Source organism: Rutilus rutilus, assembly GCF_951802725.1.
Source record: "Rutilus rutilus genome assembly, chromosome: 9".
NCBI classification, from domain to species: Eukaryota; Metazoa; Chordata; class Actinopteri; order Cypriniformes; family Leuciscidae; genus Rutilus; species Rutilus rutilus.
This window is the reverse complement of record NC_140223.1, coordinates 27793539-27814007: the sequence shown is the minus strand read 5'-3', so window position 1 is coordinate 27814007 and position 20469 is coordinate 27793539. Positions and strand designations below refer to the sequence as shown.

Here is a 20469-nt window from a genome sequence, read left to right as displayed (position 1 = left end):
TGTGTGTAAATGTGCCTGTTCTTCACTTTCTGTAAACTAACTCTGCAGCAGCTGTATCTCCTGGTTCTTTCTCCACTGGTTACCCTTGCCCCATCCATCTCTCGTTCAATTTTCACCTCCGCTCAGATGCCATCCCTCTGTTTTCTGAATTTGTGTGTGCTTTCTCTTTTTCCTCTAACCTCACTTTTCAGTCCCTTAAAATAGTTGTATGGCTGCAACTGGTTCAAAAACATGTCCAGGTCACACTTCATCCTCAACCAAAAAAAAAAAAAAATTATATGACAAAGAAATTTAATCATTTAAATTTGCATTGTAAAATTGTATTATATATTACCATAATGCATCTGGACATTTTACTTTTGACTTTTTCTAAAATTAGTAATGGCAATATTGGCAAAGTACTGCAAAACAATTACTGTAAGGCCGTGTGTCCACCAAAGCGTTTTTACTCGCGGCTGGCGTGTTTTTTCAATTGTTTTCAATGGGAGCGCCGCGTTTTTAAAACGCCATGAGCGTAACGAGGCGCTGAGCGTCTTTTTCACGCTGAAGCGCTGAGCGTTCGGCGTTTTTTACTGGTCGCCGAGAGTTGAAAAATGTTCAACTTTTGGTAAAACGCAGCGCTCATCACTGTCACTTTTTACCCAACCGTCCAATCACAGTGGAGGAGGGGCGGGACTAATACCACACTGACCAACCGCGTCCGCCACATGATTCTGCTTGTACAACGTCAACAGATAACAACAAGCATAATAACGGAACAAAATCAAGAGCCAGAGAATTTTAATATAGTATACAGTATTAGTATATAGTATTTAATATACATTTTAATATAGACTCAACACAGAAACAAAATATGTGTGAAATGAGATACTAGTAAGACTTTTGCGGATATTCCGTATCATAACAAGCAAAGTGTCTCGGTCTCAACCGTCTCAACTGAAACAACGCTGCGCTGCCAAAACGCTCTCAAGCGCCCACAGCTGAGCGCTTTTAGCAGAGCGCCTAGCGTTTTCAGCTGGCTAATAACGCTTTGGTGGACACACGGCCTAATGCAATGATTTAAATGTAAAATTTATTTTTAAAACAAACTAAATTATATATACATTTTATATTAACATATAATATAATATAATATAATAATAATTATGAATAATAATTATGATTTTATATATATTATATATATATATATATATATATTGCATATATATTGCATATATATTGTAGAACAAAGAAAACTGTCAGCCGTATCCAGATAAGATGAAAGACCTGTGTCTAGACACGACCACAACGCCGTGTCAACTAGACTATCCCTTGCGAAGGCCTCATCGACATGACAAAAGGGTTCTTTTCACAACAAATGTTTTTTTTCCTCTGTACAGATGAAAACATTATCAAAATGATTCCCGTTTACACGGATCTGTGGAAATGATAAAACGCTGTATAATTATATATTATTGAATTTAGCCGCATCAGTATCATCATCTGACATCATGCTGGTGCACGCAGAGGGCAGTAGAATTAACTTGGGGGTTCGGCGAAACTGGAAGAACGACAGTTTCTTTCATTTTTCCCCTCCATATAAAACACTGTGTTTGTGGTCATCCAGTTTGAAATGTCGACTACAAACACTGAGGTCATTCAGATTTTCTGTCGCGGCGTTCTCTCTGTATTTTTACGACTCGTTGCAGCCTTTAACTACTGCCTACAACGCGAAAGTAACTCACTACTTTCTGCTAGTTACTAGAAAGTAACTAGCAGACTGGTGGAAGTGGCCTTGGACGGCAACATGCCCAGTGCATTATGGCTGTTGAAGTTTTCCTACCTATTTGGCAAAAGGGAAGACTACAGCCCTTTTCCTCTCTTTTCTCTAGTCAGGTAGCACAGATTTAAACATTTTCCCCGCCTTTCTACTGCATAGGCAGCCACGTTCTACTGAAAGCCCATTTTGCCAGTGGTTAAGAACCCCTTTAAAGACAAAGACATTTTTTCCATTTTAGTTTTATATTTTCACTGAGACTGAGTGCAAGTTGATTAGTAAGGTTTTTATGCTGTTGTGCAATGCATGTGCCTGCATTTGCATATGTGTGTGTGTGTGTTTGGGTGTGTGTATACATATTAACCTGTGCCTGGGGGCCACTCTACATAATGACTGAGCAACAGGCCCCAGCTGTTCACATCTGTCTCTCCAGCTCTCTATGAAGCACCTACCCCATGCCTCCTTCCACTTATAAAGCACGTCTCACTGTGTGTGTCGGTTGTATGCGTGCATGTAGATCTGTGTGTGTTGAAGGCCGCGGCCTTGATAGAGGCACAAACTGTTATAAGAACACTACACCCAGGGTGTTAGAGTTCAGCTTAAATCTATGATCTGTCTCTTGTGACTGAACTTTACTTCTTACCCTTTACACATTCAGATTCAATGCACTTCTCAAATCTCCCAGATACAGTGAAAACGCTTTTATGTGAGACCTTGTAGGAATAAATGTCTTTTATGAAAGATGGATCTTAATAGTTAATAGATCTAGAGAATAAAAAAAAAATGTTGTATGTAGTTGTTGTGAGGATTTGATCATCGAACAAAACTAATGGCCTTGATAACCTTATCTTGTAAGACCAATCTTCTCTTGGTTATCTCTTCTCTTGATAACCTTCGCGTTGTTTAAATAGCAAATGCATTTGCGCCCATTTGTGCGCCCATGGGCGTGCTGGTCTGAAAACGAGCTGTGTTCAGGCGCATTGTTGGTGCGTAGGCATTTTGAGGCAACAGAAATAGACTGCGCCATTGACCAACAAAAACCTGGTCTTAAGTCAATGGCGCAATATATATATATTTTTTTATGTAAAGAGTGCGTTAGTAATATGCGCCTATATGCGGGTCCACAACTCGTGTACACTCTGCTCATTACACACACAGGGATGCGCAACAGCATGCACACAAACATGCCAAATATTAAAAATAAAGGATTACAATGTAAAAGATTATTATTGTGTACATAAAGATATGGTGGAATCCGGCTTGTCCCGTAGATGGTCTGCTTGCGCCTTTTAAGCTCGCTCACGAGCAGATCCGTTTCCTCTCTGGAGACGCGTTCCGCTTGCAAATTCCGCCATGTAAATAGCAACCCGCCGTGGGGTGAGCGCAACTGGCTTTTAAAGGGAATGGGAAATAAGACTTTGATTGGTTTATTGCACGTTACGCCCAAAACACACCCATTACTCATTAAGAGAATAAGGACAAACCTTTTAGACTCTGCGCCAGGCGCGCCGACCATTTTTCCCGTCATTAAACTAGCAAAAGTGAATTCGGATATGCCCTAAGTGTACTTACGCCGATCTCCAGGAGCAAGGAAACAGGAGGTAATATTTGCAGGTAAGGAATACAGGTAAGTAATCCATAGTCCCAAGTTGAGACCAGACAAATGACAGAGTGCAGGGAGTGTGTTTACTGTAAATGCAGGAGTGTTTGAGTGCGGTGATTGATAATAGGTGGCTGTGATTAGAAGTGACTGGGATCCGAGTGAGGTGCTGGAACGCATAGGATTGTGGGATATAACAGGCAGTGAAGGATACATCTATATAACTTAGAGAAACTTATAGTTATTATGAGATATACAGTTTCTTTATATAACCACTATAATGCATATCCATTGTGTAGAGAAACAGTGTCCCTGAATGCCCGCAAATGCTACATTCTGCAGAAGATGATGATACGAGCCATGGCTATTGACCCTTGTCCTGTGTTTATAAGTATAGATTTTCCTAAAGAAGAAAAATCTTTATCCATTGTCTAGAATCACTCAAAATTCCAACTGCTTTTTCTTGGTGGCGTCACCAGTGAGTAAATCCATGTCTCGGGTATCCATTAGGTGGCATATAATAATAACAAAAAAATAGAAAAACTGTAGACGGGGAAAAAAACAACAACGATTTTCAGCAGACAATCAAATATTCAGTTGTGGAAAATGAATTCTGTGTAAAATCTGTTGCTGTGCGCAGTGAGAGAACCAAGGGCCCCTAAGGAGTGTTCAGTATATAAAATAAAGTGAATAGACTGTGCAGTATTTATTATGCATGAGCATAAATGTTACAAAACTGGTCGCTGTGGAAACTGCAGCGTTCACTTCAGTGTCGACAAGGGTACCAGGGTCCCTCAACATACAAACAGAGCGAAAAAGAACAAGAAATGAATTAGAAAAGGAAAAAAGCGGCACTGTTGTTCTATATGTAGTCCATTTGAAAGGCCGTGTCCTGTGGTAGCACCCTTCTGTAGTTTAAAGCTCATTAAATGCTCGCTAATGGCCGAATATGATGAGGTGAAAGGACAGATGCAGTGCCACTTTACAAGTGTTCCTCTGCTTTTTTACAGTCAGCAGTTTGCTCATCTCATTTCCATTTACTCATCCTCCCTCGTATCACTCCTCCAATGCTGTCAGGTTGTTAAGAAACCGTCAGGACGAGAGGAATGTGTGTAGGGGAGCCCCACTGGCATTTCTTCACCAGAGCTGGTGAACGTCTTCAGAGAAGAACCTCCACATGAGCCGAGACAAAGGCGAGCGGTGAAGCTCAACAGGTAAGCTGCGTTCTCTCATATGCAAGTGTTTTATCACGCTCAAAGACACCTTTTTTATACGGTTCCTCTTTTCCCCATCTCTCTTTTGGCTTTAAGACAAGGAAGAGTGAGGAGATGGAGGCTTGAAAGAAGGCCGTTATCTCGCTCTCTCTCCCTTGTCAGTTTTAAGTTGACTTCTGTGTCAAGGGGATGGATGAGGGAGAGACGGAGAAGTGTTTCTGTGTGGAAGCTGCGATACTAAGTTGAAACGGTATGACAAAGAGTCAAAACAAAGAGCATTTTAATAGCGCTGCTGCCTCAGGAAGCTAAAAGTGGGTGAAATCCATTAGTGGCCTTAAAATTCTTCCCTTTTACCAGAATAATCCCGGAATCTGTTGATGACTTCCTGTCTGAGTATTTTTGTGTTCATTACAGTGTTCATATTTGTCACCAAGATGGCATTTTTTTAAACAGATGTAGAAATTAAACGATAGGTGAATCTACTGTAATGAAGTTAATTCCTTTAATAATTAATATTTGTACAGTATTACAAATCTTATTTAATTAATTCAACTAATTCTATTTCTATTTCAAATAAAAAAAATGTGTTGTAAATGTTTTACATTTTTATTGTAAGTTGGTTATGGCTTGGTAATGGTTAAAGTTTGAGTAATGGTAAAAAATCATCACAGGAATAAATTACATTTTAAAATACATTTAAATAGAAAACAATTGTTTTAAATCATTATGATATTTCACAATATTACTGTTTTTGCTGTATATCGAATAAATGCCACCTGAGTGATTTTAAGAAACGTCTTTCAAAAACATTAAATATTCTTACAACCCAAAAATTTTTAACCGTAGTGTGTATAACTGAGCTCTACCAACCCAGGAGATGCTGGTTATGAAACTGGTTTTAAAATTTGCAAAAACATCTGCATGTCCCAGTCGGAAAGCAGAGAGTCGATCTCATTTTCTGCACATTGGGATATTTCATGCTGTTTTTGCATAAAATAGGTACAGGCTTGAGTGTAGGGTTGTTTGATGATGTAATGAGAAAAGAAAAAAATAAATAACACAAAACGTACCTGAAAGGGTCACTGTCTGTGATGCCTCTCCGGCCCAGCCAGAAACCCTGCTGGGTTTGTACCCACAGGGAATCGAATTTCATATCTTTTAACTTTCACTCTTCTGAAGACACAAGGAGATTGACAAGGACATATATGAGATGTAAACAAATTGCAACACAAGCATCACTTGTCACTGAGTGCAGTGACATCCACGACAGCATGCAGGAATCATATTGACGTGCCGATGGAGCAGCCTGTATGTGCACAGATTAGCTGTTCAATCTAACAAGAGAAAAGGTCATTCTTATTCTGAGACATTATTGTGTCAATATTACATATAGGACAAAAACATGATACTAAAAGACACTATATATATATATGTATATATGTGTGTGTGTGTGTGTGTGTAAATATATGTATGTAACTTTTATACACATACAAAAACGGCTAATTAGGAATGGTTTGACATTTAACTGTTTCAGTTTCTATGCCTAATTTTAGTCCATTTTGTTTTTCAGGTCTTTTCAAAGTCATACCTGAAAATTATCTTGATTAATTGTAAATTAAACCCAAGTTCTGTTTTTTTTTTTTTTTTTTTACATTTCCTTGTCTGATCAGGTACATTTAATACCAGTGTTGCAGTACCACAACTTGACAAGACATGAAAACATTAAAAAACATTTAAAAAAAACAGACCATTAATTAATTTCCTTTTCCTGTGCCATGTTGATTTTTTTTCCCCCTGCAATTAAGGTACTTGTTTGTCTTTGGAGACGGAGGAAAAGGGAGGTTAGACAGGCCTGAAAAACATCTCATTAAAGACCTGGACAGGAACCACTGAGTCATTCAAAAGAGCTCCAGACTCCGGTTATAACTCCGAACCTTTATTGCATCTCCCTGACAGACTTCCGACACCTTCCTCAGACGCACAAAAATAAGGTTTGTGTCAAAAAGAAAAGAAGAGAGAAGTTAATTTTCCAAACGAGCAGTGACTAGCACAGCAGTGAAAGTCAGTACAAAAAGTGTGAGTTTCTCTTTTGATTATTCCTCGGCACACTCAGGGAACATTAGAATACGAAAGAAAAAGGCGTTAGCAACACATCCATGGGTGTCACTAGACTCTTGTTACTAGGCCATGAGCCCAAATAAAGTAATCATACTCACATAGTTTCTGTGGAACCAAAGTTTTTATTCAGAGATCACGTTGTGTATAGGCAACTTACAGAGGCTGTAGAAAGACTGATAAGTGGCTAGTGGTTAATGGTAAATGAGTAGCTATTTGATATTATAAATGATTGAATAAGGTCATGAATATCTTTTTTTTGCCCTATGAATTTGATATCTGGGTTTTCATTGGTTAGCTCTGGTCACACCCACCAAATACTCCAGTTAAATTTGATGTTAAGCTTAGGAGCTTAAGAGGTCAAAGGTTACTTAATACACTGTGAAGAAATGTAGAAAGATGTGATTATACTGACCTGCAGTAGCCTAGTAGCCATTTGGGGCATTCTACAAAAGAAGTTATTGTACATGTTTTGTTTTCATTCTTTCTCTCTATATACATATTCTCTCTACCATTCAAAAGTTTGGGGTCGGTAATATTTATGTTTTTGAAATAAATCTACAGTATTATGCTCACCAGGACTGAATTTATTTGATCAAGAATATTGTAAAAACAGTGATATTGTGAAATATTGTAATTTGTTTATAATTTTATTATTGTGATGAAACCATTATAATATATGCTCAAAAAAAACAGTTCTTATTATTATAATGATAAGTTCTGCTTAATATTTTTATGGAACACATTTCTTTTCAGGATTCTTTGCTAATGATTTGCTTGACTAAAACATTTATGATGTAATGTAACATTACAAAAGTGTTTACTATCACATTTTTATCCATTTAATGCATTAATTAAAATCTTACCCAGATAGCAAATTGGTATTGGGCCGAATCTGGTTGAATTTCGGCTGTGAGTTTGGCCCACACACCACATGGAGTTATGGCCTGAGATACTTGCCGATATAAAAGATACTTGCCGAAAGTAAACCAGATCCATGCCGGAAGCAGACCAAAACTCACTCACAACTTCTTCTATGTCCCCAGAGATAAGCCATAACTGGCCCACAACAGTGCCAGATTCCCCAGATGTCAGCCAGAATAGATCCAAACTGCCACCACCTTTACTGACCCCAAACTGAACGGTATTGTATTTTTGATTTTACTTAACAGTGTACCTTTAAAAATGTGAGTTATGAAATATTCCCTAAAGCTGTCATAATAGCATAATCATTCTTTCAAGAAGTGAAATTTCCAAGAACAAGGTCAAGTCTGCTCTTTTTCTTCACTATGTTTTGTTTGCAAAAGGGGATGCGTTGAAATATCAAACTGTTATGATTTTGAATGCAGACATTTCCGCATCAAAGCACCTTGTAGTTCTGCAAACTTGAGCATTGAATTAAACTACAAAAGTAACAGTTACCTTTCTGAAGGCATAAATATATTTCAACATAAACTGAAATAATCAGTTTGGCTTGATGACACATCAATCCTACAAATCACACAATGCAATCCTACAAAAATGTACTTACCTGGAAAAGACCCATTCGTAGTACTCAAGAATATGCAAAAATGCTTTTCACAAAATCTCAAAGTATTGAATAGTATAGTATAGTATAGTATAGTATAGTTTAGTATAGTCTTTTTACAGGGTCGCTGGCAGCCAGTTCCCCAGTACTGATGAAAGGCTAAAAACGTCCCTGGGAGCATGTGACGAAAGAAGACAGACAGAGAAAATGAAGGGATATGTTTAAAGAATGTCTAAATACAGCTTGCGTACTCTCCGGTTGAAAGCCCTCCATCCATTCACGATTGCGAGGAGGGAGATTGCAGTCGGCACATTCACATTTTGGCGTCTGGGACTGTTTGCGGGCACAGAGGATAATTGAGTGTGAGTTAATTCCTATCAAAGCCCATTGGACTGCAACTAATGGACCGAGGGAGATGCCTCAAGGAGCCAGCGCTTTCAATTTCTTTTGTTTATTTAGATGGGAAAATGTTTAGTTTTTAATTAAGTAAATCACTATTATTTGTTCCAGTGTGGTTGGTAATTTGAAGAGATTGCAACCTGACTTGAAATGCAAGCGCTATTGGCTTTGAGAGAGAGAGATGGGGAGTACTGGAGGAGGCTAAAGCGTGTCGTAATGGCCATGAACCCGAGAGAGCTCTTTCCATGCAGTATAGAAACACTCCCTGGGCTTCACTTTGAAGTGTTCCTAAGGTTCTCTCTGAAAACTTGAACTTATTCAGAGGGAGCGCTTCAATGGAGAGTGAAGGTAAAAAAGAGAGGAAAAAAATCAAGTCATTGTAATGTCCTAGACCTTCTTAAGTGCAGTAACTGTGTATGTGTGTGTGCATCTTTTTTAAATGTACCTTTCTTTTCTTATTTTTACAGATTTGTTTTGTTGGTGAGTGATCGGAGGAGATGGACTTCTTGTATTCACTCGTACTGTCAAGTGCCTGGGTTTTTCACCTTATGGATTTCAAAGGTACATTTTGAAACAGAAAGGCAAAATACAGCTATCTTATTTGCATTTACCTGATCACACTAATGGAAGCTTGTTTCCAACACTGAATAAAACATAAAAAAAAGGTTCTTACTTTTTTTCTAGCAATTGCAAGGTTTACAGTCAGAATTGCAAGATAAAAAATGGCAATTTTGAGAAAAAGTATTTTTTTCCCCTCAGAATCTGACTTTATAACTCGCAATTGCAAGTTTATATCTCAAAATTCTGTCACAATTATCTTTTTTAAATTTTTTTATTCCATGACAAGCTTCCATGCACATGTATTTAATCTAAACTTTGTAATGAAACCTACAAGTCATTATACCAAATACCTTGTCCATAGCTTTGCAGTTAACAACATAGAATAAATATAGTCCTTTATCAAAGCATAAGCGTATGTGTCCAAAGGTACAAATACAAAAAAGTTTGGCAAAATTGGGAGAAGCAAATTTAAACTGCTTTTCCATTGACATTGCATTAGCCTTAAACTAAACTACACTTTCAAAAATGTTCCATGGTATTCACAGATTCACAGACACATTCACAGATAGCCCTGAAATGTATGTGGGTTAAAAGTGACATCCGTTTTCCCTAAAGTAGGGGAGAGCAGTGGCGAAAGTACCATTTTTCAGAAAAACATCATTTTAAAAGATGATGTTTTAGACAGAGATATATTTTCAGAAATAGAATAGAAGATAGACCGACTTCAGTATGATTTCACTTTGAACTTAAGACTGCTCATGTTACTTTCGACCCTGTCATTTGGGGCGAAAGTAACACAACAAAACAAGCTAGATTTTTTGTTACTCTTGTTTTGTTTTTTGTTTTTTATTAGCCTAGATATACCTGAGTATGACCTTGTTAACATGTAACTGCAAACATATTTTGGCCTTTATCTTTACAAAAAAAAAAAAAAATTTACATTTTCATTTCAAATTTCAGTTTCATCAAATGTTTCAAAAGTAACCCAACAGTACAAACTTTTACGAATTTTTTTTATTGCCAATGTCAATCCATTTTATAAAATTAAATTAAATTAGAATAATATCAATTCTCAACATAATGTAACAATAGTCATGTTTCCATCCAGCTGTTTTTATGCATACATTTAAAATGTGCATAAAAACATCTGGATGGAAACCCTGCAAATTCATAGGTGGAGGTGGAAAAGCTACAAGGTATGGCTAAAACCTAAATGTGACTAGGGTAAATGGAAATAGATTGAGTGAAAAAAACAGTGACAGAATGTGACTTAAACTTTAAACGCCCTCTCATAAACATCTGGCTGAATCAGAACTCTGTCTGTCTTTCTGACCCTCACTCTTGCCATATTCTGTTGGTATAATATGACATAAACATGTTTTAATAAATGCTGCAACACACAGAAAGTCACCACATTAGCAGCGGGACAAAAGAAACACTTGTTTTCACTGTAGTGGGACTTTCGTCCCGACAGGAACTTCTGATATTTAAACCCGATTTACTTTTATGAAAAATTCTGACATGGAAAACTTCAGGATGTGTTACAGCACTAAATAACCTGTAGATTGATCATTACTGTGTGACACATGAAACGAAAAACACAACTTGTAATTAGAAAAAAGTACCGCTTCAGTAATTTATTTATCATACTCGAAAACCGCTTTCCGGACCTAACCGCGGGAAACGATGATGAAATCACGTGATATTTGGCAGCTCCGTCAAGGGTTGCGTACTGAACGTGCTGTCATAGCTTGAGATGCTAATATAGTCAGGGCTCTGCGAAAATCGCTTTGTTACTTTCGTCCCGCGTTACTTTCACCCCGGTTCTCCTCTAATCTTTTCATCTGACAATTCAGCTAAGGTGCATTTGATCATGTAAAGTAGTTTACAGATTTAACATTAAAGAGAAATAAACAGAAAGAGTTGGAATGAGATATTATTTTTTACATTTTCTTATTTTTATTTTATTTTATTTTATCATTATCAGGAAGTGTTGTTGCAGTTTTACTTTTTCTCCTCAACTTTTTTCCTGTGCAAAAAAAAATATCTTTTATTTCAGGCTGTGTGTCTAGTGCTTGTTTACAAAGATAAACAAAAAGTATTGCAGTGGAACACTAATTACAAATAATATTGTTAAATTTGTGTTATTATTTCATTCTAATGCTAAGATAATTACTTTACACTTAAAATAGTTTGTCACTGTTGGGCAGAAACCTTGTATCTCCATATTTCATCATAAATCATTACTATTGGTCACCCTTTACGTCTGTCTGTGGATTTTTGCAAATATTTAACCAATGAAAAGTATTAAAAACAGCTTGTGACTTAACCTCATAACTCCATTGACTCGGTCAAACCTCATAACTCCACCCACTTTTTGAATCTTGAATGAAGTGCTGCTCGCAGTTCGGAGCGTCACTGCTTGTTTGCAAAGCAGCGGTAAATAAAGAACTGGTTGTTTGAATAAGAATAGCATTTTCTTAATCAAGAAACAATATAAAGGCAATTTGTTGATGTATTTGAGGAGCGAAGAAGAGTGTTTTAGTTTTGCCGTCAAGTCATCATAGGCAATACTGCCTTAAAGGGGTGATGAACTAAGAAATCAAATTTTCCTTGAGCTTTTGACATATAAGAGGTCATCATACTATAAGAATATCCTGTAAGTTTCAGAACTAAAAACTTCCTTGTTAGTCCAATAAAAGTTTTATTGACAACAGGCACAGCGAACGACAGGTTTTTCAAAGTGGGGATCTATGACGTCAAAGGGTATCAAACACCGCCTCCGCAGAAGAAGATCAACGCCTACTTCAACACTGCCTGTTTAGCCCCGCCCACCGATTCACGCTTTACAAGAAACTCATTATAATATGCAAAACTGTTATCCAATCATAGCAGTGGCCGTTTACTTCCAAGTCTTCAATGCGGCACGCCCATAAAAACCGAACGTTTCAGGAGCTAGGCTCAAAACCAGGGTAGAAAATAACCTATTACTTTATTCATTTTGATGTTTTTGAATGTAAAAACCAAGCGAACGTCATAAGTTGACCTCAGACAACATTATAATTTTTTTTTAAAAGCCAGTTCATGACCCCTTTAACCTGCGCGTAGCACTTCATCTTTGAGATTTTGGCCAACTGACAGAAAAAATGGAGTGCTTACAAAGCTACAGCTACAATAAAGTTCATAACCTGTAAGATGTTGAAAACGTAATGCGATGCACTTACTGCCTTAGATGCAGCCGTTCTAATCACGGACACAAACAGACATCCGCTGATCAAAAGCTTCATTTGAGCTCGATTTTGTTAATAAAATAATGACACATGCAAGTATATGATCATTCATAAAGTCACAATATCAACTTGACAGCACTGTTTAATTATTTGTAAAAATACAGCGTCTCCCCCCCATTTCCTGAAATAAAGCAGTTTTGGTCTTGGTTTCCGTCTGACAGGTCGGAGTTGGTGGGCCCAAAAATGTTTTTAGCCTATGTCACAATTACATATATATACTGTATATATAAGCATTTTTGTCATACAAGAGGTGGAATTCTTTTATAAGATAAATTCCTGCCAGTCACACTGAATGTGTATCTAGCCAATTTGGCCCACGATCAAATGTTCAAATCTTCTATTCTCAAAGCTATATGCGGTAAATGCTCCCTCACCGGTTCTGCATCTGAATAAAAAAAATGGCCACGGAAATTTACTGTAATGATTGCTTTTTCCCTTTCTGCCTCCATATACACAATTTGCGAGTCTAACACCACATGACACAGCGTGGAGCTACAACTTGCCTTCATCCTCCTCGGTCTGAGAAGCTTTTGACACAGAATACCAGGCCTTCCTCCTTCTATTCACCCATCCTGCTGTTAGCTTTTAGCTCCAACAATCAAGGCTCCAACAATCAAGTTTAGTGGAGTTGAAATTGGTTATCCGTGTACTGTATGCCAAGGCTCAATTTGCACTGGATGGTAGCATATGTTGTTGCATGGCACCAAGGAAATAATCTGCTGTGTGTGCAACATTTGTGTTGCCATTATACAGGAGTGGTAGTCTGTATGTCTGTGTTTGGATGCATCTTATGTATTATAAGACAAGAGGATATAAAGAAAAATAATAAATAGCATTTTTATGAAGAATGATGGAAGAAGAGTAAAGAAAATACATTTAAATTAATTTATTTAAAACCAGAAATGAAAGCCAAATGTGTAAAGCATTTTTAAAAGCACAGAGTATAGACGGAAGTGCTGTACAATAAAAAAATAAATACAAATAAGATAGTATACAGTACATAAATAAAATACCTTAATAGAGAAAGAGATTAAAGGAATAAAATACACCACAAATACTTCTCAAACCTAATGATCATTAAAATAGTGAAGGCCTCATCAAAATATTTGATTTAAATGTTTTAGCTGCAGCTGGCGATGTAATGTGACTATAATTTAAAATTTTGGTTTCAATTTCTATTCGCTGTGTAGCTCTGCCCACTGTGAATTTAATTGGTACAAAATTCACAACTTCTAATTGGCTGTGATTGTCATGTTGCGCAGTAATTACACCCTAATATTTGTAGATGACCATTTATTGTTGCTGAAAACTTTGTCATGCTTGGTATTCGCAACTGAAAACTGCTGAACCTCTACATATTGAAAACCACAGAAGTAGTTTATAAAAAAGGTGCCAGTATTTGCTTTGTAAATATAATTAGAAATCCAATTGTTTGCTTGTAATTGCAACCTTTTTATACTGTATGCAATGTGCAACAAGCTTTATAGCGAAGGAGATTGCATGAGATTGCAGTATGTGAAATATGAGACACTGCTAGTGCCTTAATTATGTTTGAATATAATGTCTGGCAATATGCAAGTCTCCGGCATGCACTTTTGTGAGTCTCTGATCTGACCAATCAAGGCCGAAAGCGTTCAAATTGTTGTGTTAAATGGTTAAAAAAATGAAAATTCAATAATTACTCACCCTCATGTTGTTCCAACCCCGTAAGACTTTCGTTCATCTTCGGAACACAAATTAAGATAGTTTTTATTAAATCTGAGAGCTGTCTCACTCCTCCATAGGCTTCTATGGGATCAAAAGTTGCCAGCCCAGAAAAGTTAGTAAAGACAATGTTTACAATAGTCCAATAGCTCAACCATAAGTTTATCAAGTGGCGAGAATACTTTTTGAATTCACTGTAGTCACTTGGACTATCTTAAAGATGTCTTTACTAACTTTTCTGGGGTGGCAGATATCGATTACATAGAAGCCTATGAAGGAGTGAGCCAGCTCTCCTATCTTAATTGAAATATCTTTGTAGCCCGGTGAGCCTAAAGAAACTAAATTTGAAAGTAATGTTTATTTTACATTATAATGTGTATATTTTATTTAGTCTGTGCCTTTACAGTTTTTCATCTGTATGTATATAGTTATATAATTATATATAATATTACTTAATGTTTAATATCTGATTTACGTACTGACGTATGACGCAATTGACGAGAGGAAGGGCGTGGCTGAAGGATAGGGAGAGGAAGGAGAAACGAGACGAGTCGGACGAGGAAAAAGATTGCGAAAGCTAAATATTAGGATTTTCACACGATAATCCCGTATATACAGACATAATCAGTCATTAATATTGTTGCTTTGCTGATAAGAACTTTATTTAGCAATTATTTGTGATATTCATCCTGGATTTCACTCCATGCGCTCGTGAGGTGATTCGCGCGAGCAACGAGCCATCGCATTTGGGAGGCGAACCAGATAGCGCTCCGGGTGACCGGAAAAGCCCGGAGTTCCTCTGGCAACGAGGGATAAGTCGTGACAACAGATAGCGCTCCGGGTGACCGGAAAAGCCCGGAGTTCCTCTGTTGCATCGCGGGAGAGTGGGACAGCCGCTCACGCGCGCTGTCATCGACATTGTCATATCGCGGGACACATCGCGTTCGGGAAACCATCAGGTCTGCAACGTAGAGTGTGTGTGGTAATGAGAGCGTGAATGTGGGCCCATTTAAGTGAGTTTTGATTTGAATTACTGAGTAGTTCATTTAATACCTATTTGAAGACTGTGTTATTGAGTTAAACAGTTATACATGTGAGGGTGTTTAACACTTGTGAGATAAGTGTTTGGTTTATTTTCTGAAATTGTAAATCCTTTAAACTTATTTAATTTGACATTTCATTTTATTCCAAAAGATTGTTTTGAATTTTCCTATTTTAATTTATTACATTTCTCATTCAAATACATAAAAAGACTCGTAAGACAAGCTATTGATTCAATAGTCTTTATTGCTGCTGAAGGGGATGGAATACATGTGATTATTACAAGAATACTTACCCAGGCCCCAGCTGTAATATAGTGGGTATCATTACTGGGGTTACATAAATTGGAGGCCCCGCTGGGATCCATTCCCCTTATTAATACAGCAGCATTAGCCTAGAAAAAAAAAAAAAAAAAGAAAGAATTTTTTTTTGTAATTCTAGTAACAAGAAACAGTTTAGCTCTAGCAATGGCTCATTTGCAGACCTCTATCTCAGTCCCTGACTTGAAAAGTTGGTGTCGAGGTGAAGGCATTGATCCAGATTATGCCATCATTGTGAGTAGAATTCCAGAAGAGACAGATGTTGCTAAAATTGAAGACACTATGCATTCTATCAAAGCCCTTGGAAGAGTCAGGGTAAGAGGACGGATGTATAGCCAAGAATCACAGTCTCTGATAGTGCTCTGTGAATGTCGTGAGAAGGTGCATACAGAGAGACTTCCTCTTGATGTATTGCCTGTTGATGGATCAGACCCATGGATCCTGAGTGCTAACAGAATGGAGGGTAATGCTTTAGATAGAGAAGGGGAAAGTTTCGTCGCACCTGATGAATCAGGACTAAGAGAAGAACATCAAGGATCAAGTTCACCTAACTTGTTAAATGCTTCTACGCCTGAGTCTATCATCAGGGCGGTTGGTGAATTGCTTGCTAAAACCACCAAAAGTGATAGCAGTTCTTTTAGACGGCTGAGGACCTTTTCGGGTATCACTCCCATTCCGGGCGGAGAGGATAATTTAGAGAATTGGATGGAACAAGCAATGCTCATGGTTGAGGAAAGTGATCGTTCCGAAAAAGAAAAAAAGTTAAGAATTGTGGAGAGTTTGCGTGGACCAGCCTTGGAGATTATCCAAGCGGTAAGGTTTACCAATGCTGAAGCATCTCCAAAAGAGTATCTAGCAGCTATTGAAAGTGCTTTTGGAAGCTCAGAGTCTGGTGAAGATCTGTATTTCAAGTTCAGAGCACTACGGCAACGTCATGGAGAATGCTTGTCGGATTTTCTGAGGAGACTTGAGAAAATCTTGATCAGGGTTGTACAAAGGGGAGGCCTACCTGCCCAGTCTGCTGGAAAAGCACGTCTGGAGCAGCTCATCAGAGGATCAACCCAGTCTGACATCATGCTGCTTCAGTTACGGCTAAGGGAACGAAAGAGTAACCCACCTGATTTCCTAGATCTGTTACATGAGATTCGGGAAGAGGAGGTACGAGAAGCTGAAAGACGAAAGTCTAATCCAACAGTTCGTCAAGTGCAAGTTGGAAGTGAGAATATCAAAGACCCATTCTTTCAAGAGCTTGCAACTGAGATCAAAGACTTACGAATTATGGTGGCAGAGTTAACTGTTAAGTCAAAGGATGATGTGATTGCTGAAAAGAAACATAAAAGCCAGCAAGCCTCAGAGTTCGCTGATGAAAGTTATGAGGTACAAGCTCTGAAGAAAGAAGTGAAAAAACTCAGACAGCAAGTGAAAGTGATGGCTGTACAACCAACATCTAAAGTGGAGAAAGAAACTTCTTCAGATGGAAATCAAGCATCAGTGAAGTTCACCCGATCAAAAGTACCTGGATCTTCTAAAAGTTCAGAAGATTACTTCTGCTACAGGTGTGGAGGTGATGGACACATTGCTTCAAAATGCAAAGCTCCTGTAAATGAGAAGAAAGTGATTCAAAAGCTCATTCAATCTCTGAGAAAAGCTAGAGGAAAACAGAAGAATGAAGAGGCTCCCGAAGAGGAACATAACTGTTCTGTGAAGAGAAGCGCGGTTCAAGTCAAACCAACCATCAGTATTCCTGAAGGACTAGTGGGACCATCTTCTGTTATTCCAGTGAAGGTAAATGGTACGCCTTGTCAAGCTTTGCTGGACAGTGGATCTGTGGTAACCATTATCTTTGAAGAATGGTATAACCAATACCTGGCTGATACTCCAATTCATCCCATTTCTGGACTAGCTGTCTGGGGCTTGAGTGATTCCAGTTTCCCATATCGTGGCTATGTGGAAGTGGAGCTGCAATTTCCGGAGAAGTTGACAGGAGTGCAACAATCCATCAGTGTATTGGCTTTAGTGTGTCCAGAGCCTCTTGGACCCAAACAGGTTCCATTACTCATTGGTACCAATGCCAGTATGTTCCAACGGTTAGCCCAGCTTTGTAAAGAGTCTGCTGGAGTAGACATTGTTAGCACAATGCCAGTAAATCTTCAGAAAGTAAAGACGTTCAAAATGGAAGCCGGAGAACAGACAAACCCAGAAGATGCTGTGGCTGAAATTCACTGGTCAGGTCCAGGTCCACTCAGTATTCCGCCAAGGAGTGAGTGTAAAGCTACCTGCAAAGTCAAGTTGAAGCAATCCATTGACAAGAGCATCTTAGTTGTTGATCAACCGTCAACCTCTAGTAGTCCTGCTGAGGTTCTAGTAAAGCCTACTATCATTCCCTCATCAGCGATCCAAGTGAACCGATTTCCTGTGCTACTGAGAAATGTATCGCAGAAAGAAGTTTGTATTCCAGTGGGTTCAGTGGTGGCGCACGGGTACACCACTGAAGTTGCCACTACTGTGGAGAAAGATCATTCAGCAAGAGGATCACCAGTAGATCCATGCTTGTTTAATTTTGGAGATTCACCGATTCCAAAATATTGGAAGGATAGGCTTTCCCAAAAACTGTCGGAGAGAACGAATGTCTTTTCACTCCATGAATGGGATGTTGGATGTGCTAAAGGAGTGGAACACCACATTCGCCTGAGTGACAGCACCCCATTTCGAGAGAGATCCCGTAGGCTAGCACCTGCTGATATTGATGACATACGCCGTCATCTTCATGAGTTGTTGGCTGCTGGAGTCATCAAAGAGTCCAGGAGTGCATATGCTTCCCCCATTGTTGTGGCCAGGAAGAAGAACGGAACGGTGCGCATGTGTATCGACTATAGAACTCTTAACACAAGAACCATTCCAGATCAATACACCGTGCCGAGGATTGATGAAGCTTTAGATTGTCTTACGGGCAGCAGATGGTTTTCCGTTTTAGATCTACGAAGCGGGTACTATCAGATCCAGATGGCTGATGAAGACAAGGACAAGACCGCTTTCATATGCCCGCTTGGGTTCTATCAGTTTGAAAGGATGCCACAAGGAATCTCTGGAGCCCCTGCTACGTTCCAGAGATTAATGGAGAAGGCCGTAGGGGACATGAATCTGCTGGAAGTACTTGTGTACTTGGACGATCTCATAGTGTTCGGCAAGACACTAGAAGAACATGAAGAACGTCTGCTAAAAGTCTTAGATAGACTTGAAGAAAGTGGATTAAAAGTTTCACTTGACAAGTGCCAGTTCTGTCAACCTCAGGTCAAATATGTGGGGCATATAATTTCTGAGAAGGGTATTGCCACTGATCCCGCAAAGGTTGAAGCTGTGACCAATTGGAAGCAACCCACTGATTTGAAATCCCTCAGATCATTCCTGGGATTCTGTGGGTACTACAGGCGCTTTATAGCAAATTACTCTGCTATAGTCAGACCCCTTACTGAGCTTACCAAGGGATATCCGCCTACTCAGCATGGCAAGAGAGCAGTAAAGAACAAAGGGATGTACTACAAGGAGTCTGAAGCTTTTGGGGGTAGGTGGACGGCAGAATGTACGGATGCATTCAAGAAGGTCATCCATTGTCTTACTAACGCACCAGTGTTGGCATTTGCTGATTCAACCAGGCCCTACATTCTGCATGTAGACGCCAGCCTGAATGGGTTGGGAGCAGTTTTAAACCAGGAGTACCCAGAAGGCTTAAGGCCAGTAGCATTTGCCAGCCGCAAGCTGAAGGCATCTGAACAGCGTTACCCTGTCCACCAACTTGAGTTTTTAGCACTCAAGTGGGCAGTGGTAGACAAGTTTCATGATTACTTGTATGGTGCACGATTTACAGTAAGAACAGACAACAACCCACTTACTTACATACTTACCACTGCAAAGCTCAATGCAGCTGGTCACCGGTGGTTAGCTGCGCTATCCACATACAACTTCAACATACAGTATAAACCCGGAAAAAGCAACATTGATGCTGATGCTCTGTCGCGCAACTTTTCTTCCACTGCAGAAGAACAAGAATGGCAAGAAATATCACCTTCTGGTATTCAGGCCCTGTGCAAAACGACGAACACTCAAAAGTGTGTAGAGCAGTTGGGAGTGTCTCCTGAAGTCATACCTGAATGCTATGCATTTCCCACCAGACTAGACGTTGGTTCCCTTAAGCATTTGAGTTCCCATGACTTAATAAAAGCTCAGGACGAAGACCTTGCTATTTCTCCAGTGAGACATGCTGTGAAAAAAGGGCAGTTGTTTTCATTATCCAGGGACAAAGATCCTGAAGTACACCTACTACAGAAAGAAGGATCCAGACTTGTAGTAAGGAGAGGACTATTATTCCGGGTTGTAAAGAGACAACACCATGAAGAGTGTCTTCAACTTGTTTTACCGCAGAAGTATCGACCCATGGTCTTACAGTCCCTGCATGATGAAACTGGACATCTAGGAGTAGATAAGACCACTGCCTTGATAAAAGATCGTTTCTATTGGCCGAGGATGTCAAAGGAAATTGACCAGTATGTGAAGAACTGCGGAAAGTGTATTCTTCGTAAGACTCAACCCCAAAGAGCTGCACCTTTGAAGCAGATCACCAGCAATGGTCCCATGGATCTTGTTTGTATTGATTTCTTGTCCTTGGAGCCGGATTCAAAAGGAGTGTTCAACATCCTTGTAGTTACTGATCACTACACTAGGTACGCTCAAGCTTTTCCGACGAAAGACCAAAAAGCTCTCACTGTTGCCAAAGTGTTATGTGAAAGGTATTTTGTTCACTACGGATTACCAGCACGTATACATTCGGATCAGGGACGAGACTTCGAAAGCAAGTTAATCCATGAGTTGCTGAAGATGTTGGGGATTCAAAAGTCAAGAACGACCCCATATCATCCTCAGGGGGACCCACAGCCAGAACGGTTC

At 39.0% G+C, this 20469-nt stretch overlaps 1 protein-coding gene across 4 annotated transcripts in view; it reads left to right on the top strand.

Annotated features, from left to right (window-relative positions):
* The first annotated feature begins 4451 nt into the window (after positions 1 to 4451).
* The window catches only part of nphs1 (NPHS1 adhesion molecule, nephrin), a 119014-nt gene continuing 102996 nt past the window's right edge, over positions 4452 to 20469 (top strand). For 2 of the 4 annotated variants that reach the window (XM_084419147.1, XM_084419145.1), the window contains exons 1-4: positions 4452 to 4570; positions 6376 to 6561; positions 7732 to 7829; positions 9080 to 9173. In XM_084419147.1, the coding sequence (XP_084275273.1) occupies positions 9110 to 9173 (64 nt within the window). In that variant the 5' untranslated portion in view covers positions 4452 to 4570; positions 6376 to 6561; positions 7732 to 7829; positions 9080 to 9109. Of the gene's footprint in view, positions 4571 to 6363; positions 6562 to 7731; positions 7830 to 8666; positions 8961 to 9079; positions 9174 to 20469 lie in introns of those variants that run through there. The other 2 variants (XM_084419146.1, XM_084419148.1) reach the window with 2 other exon arrangements.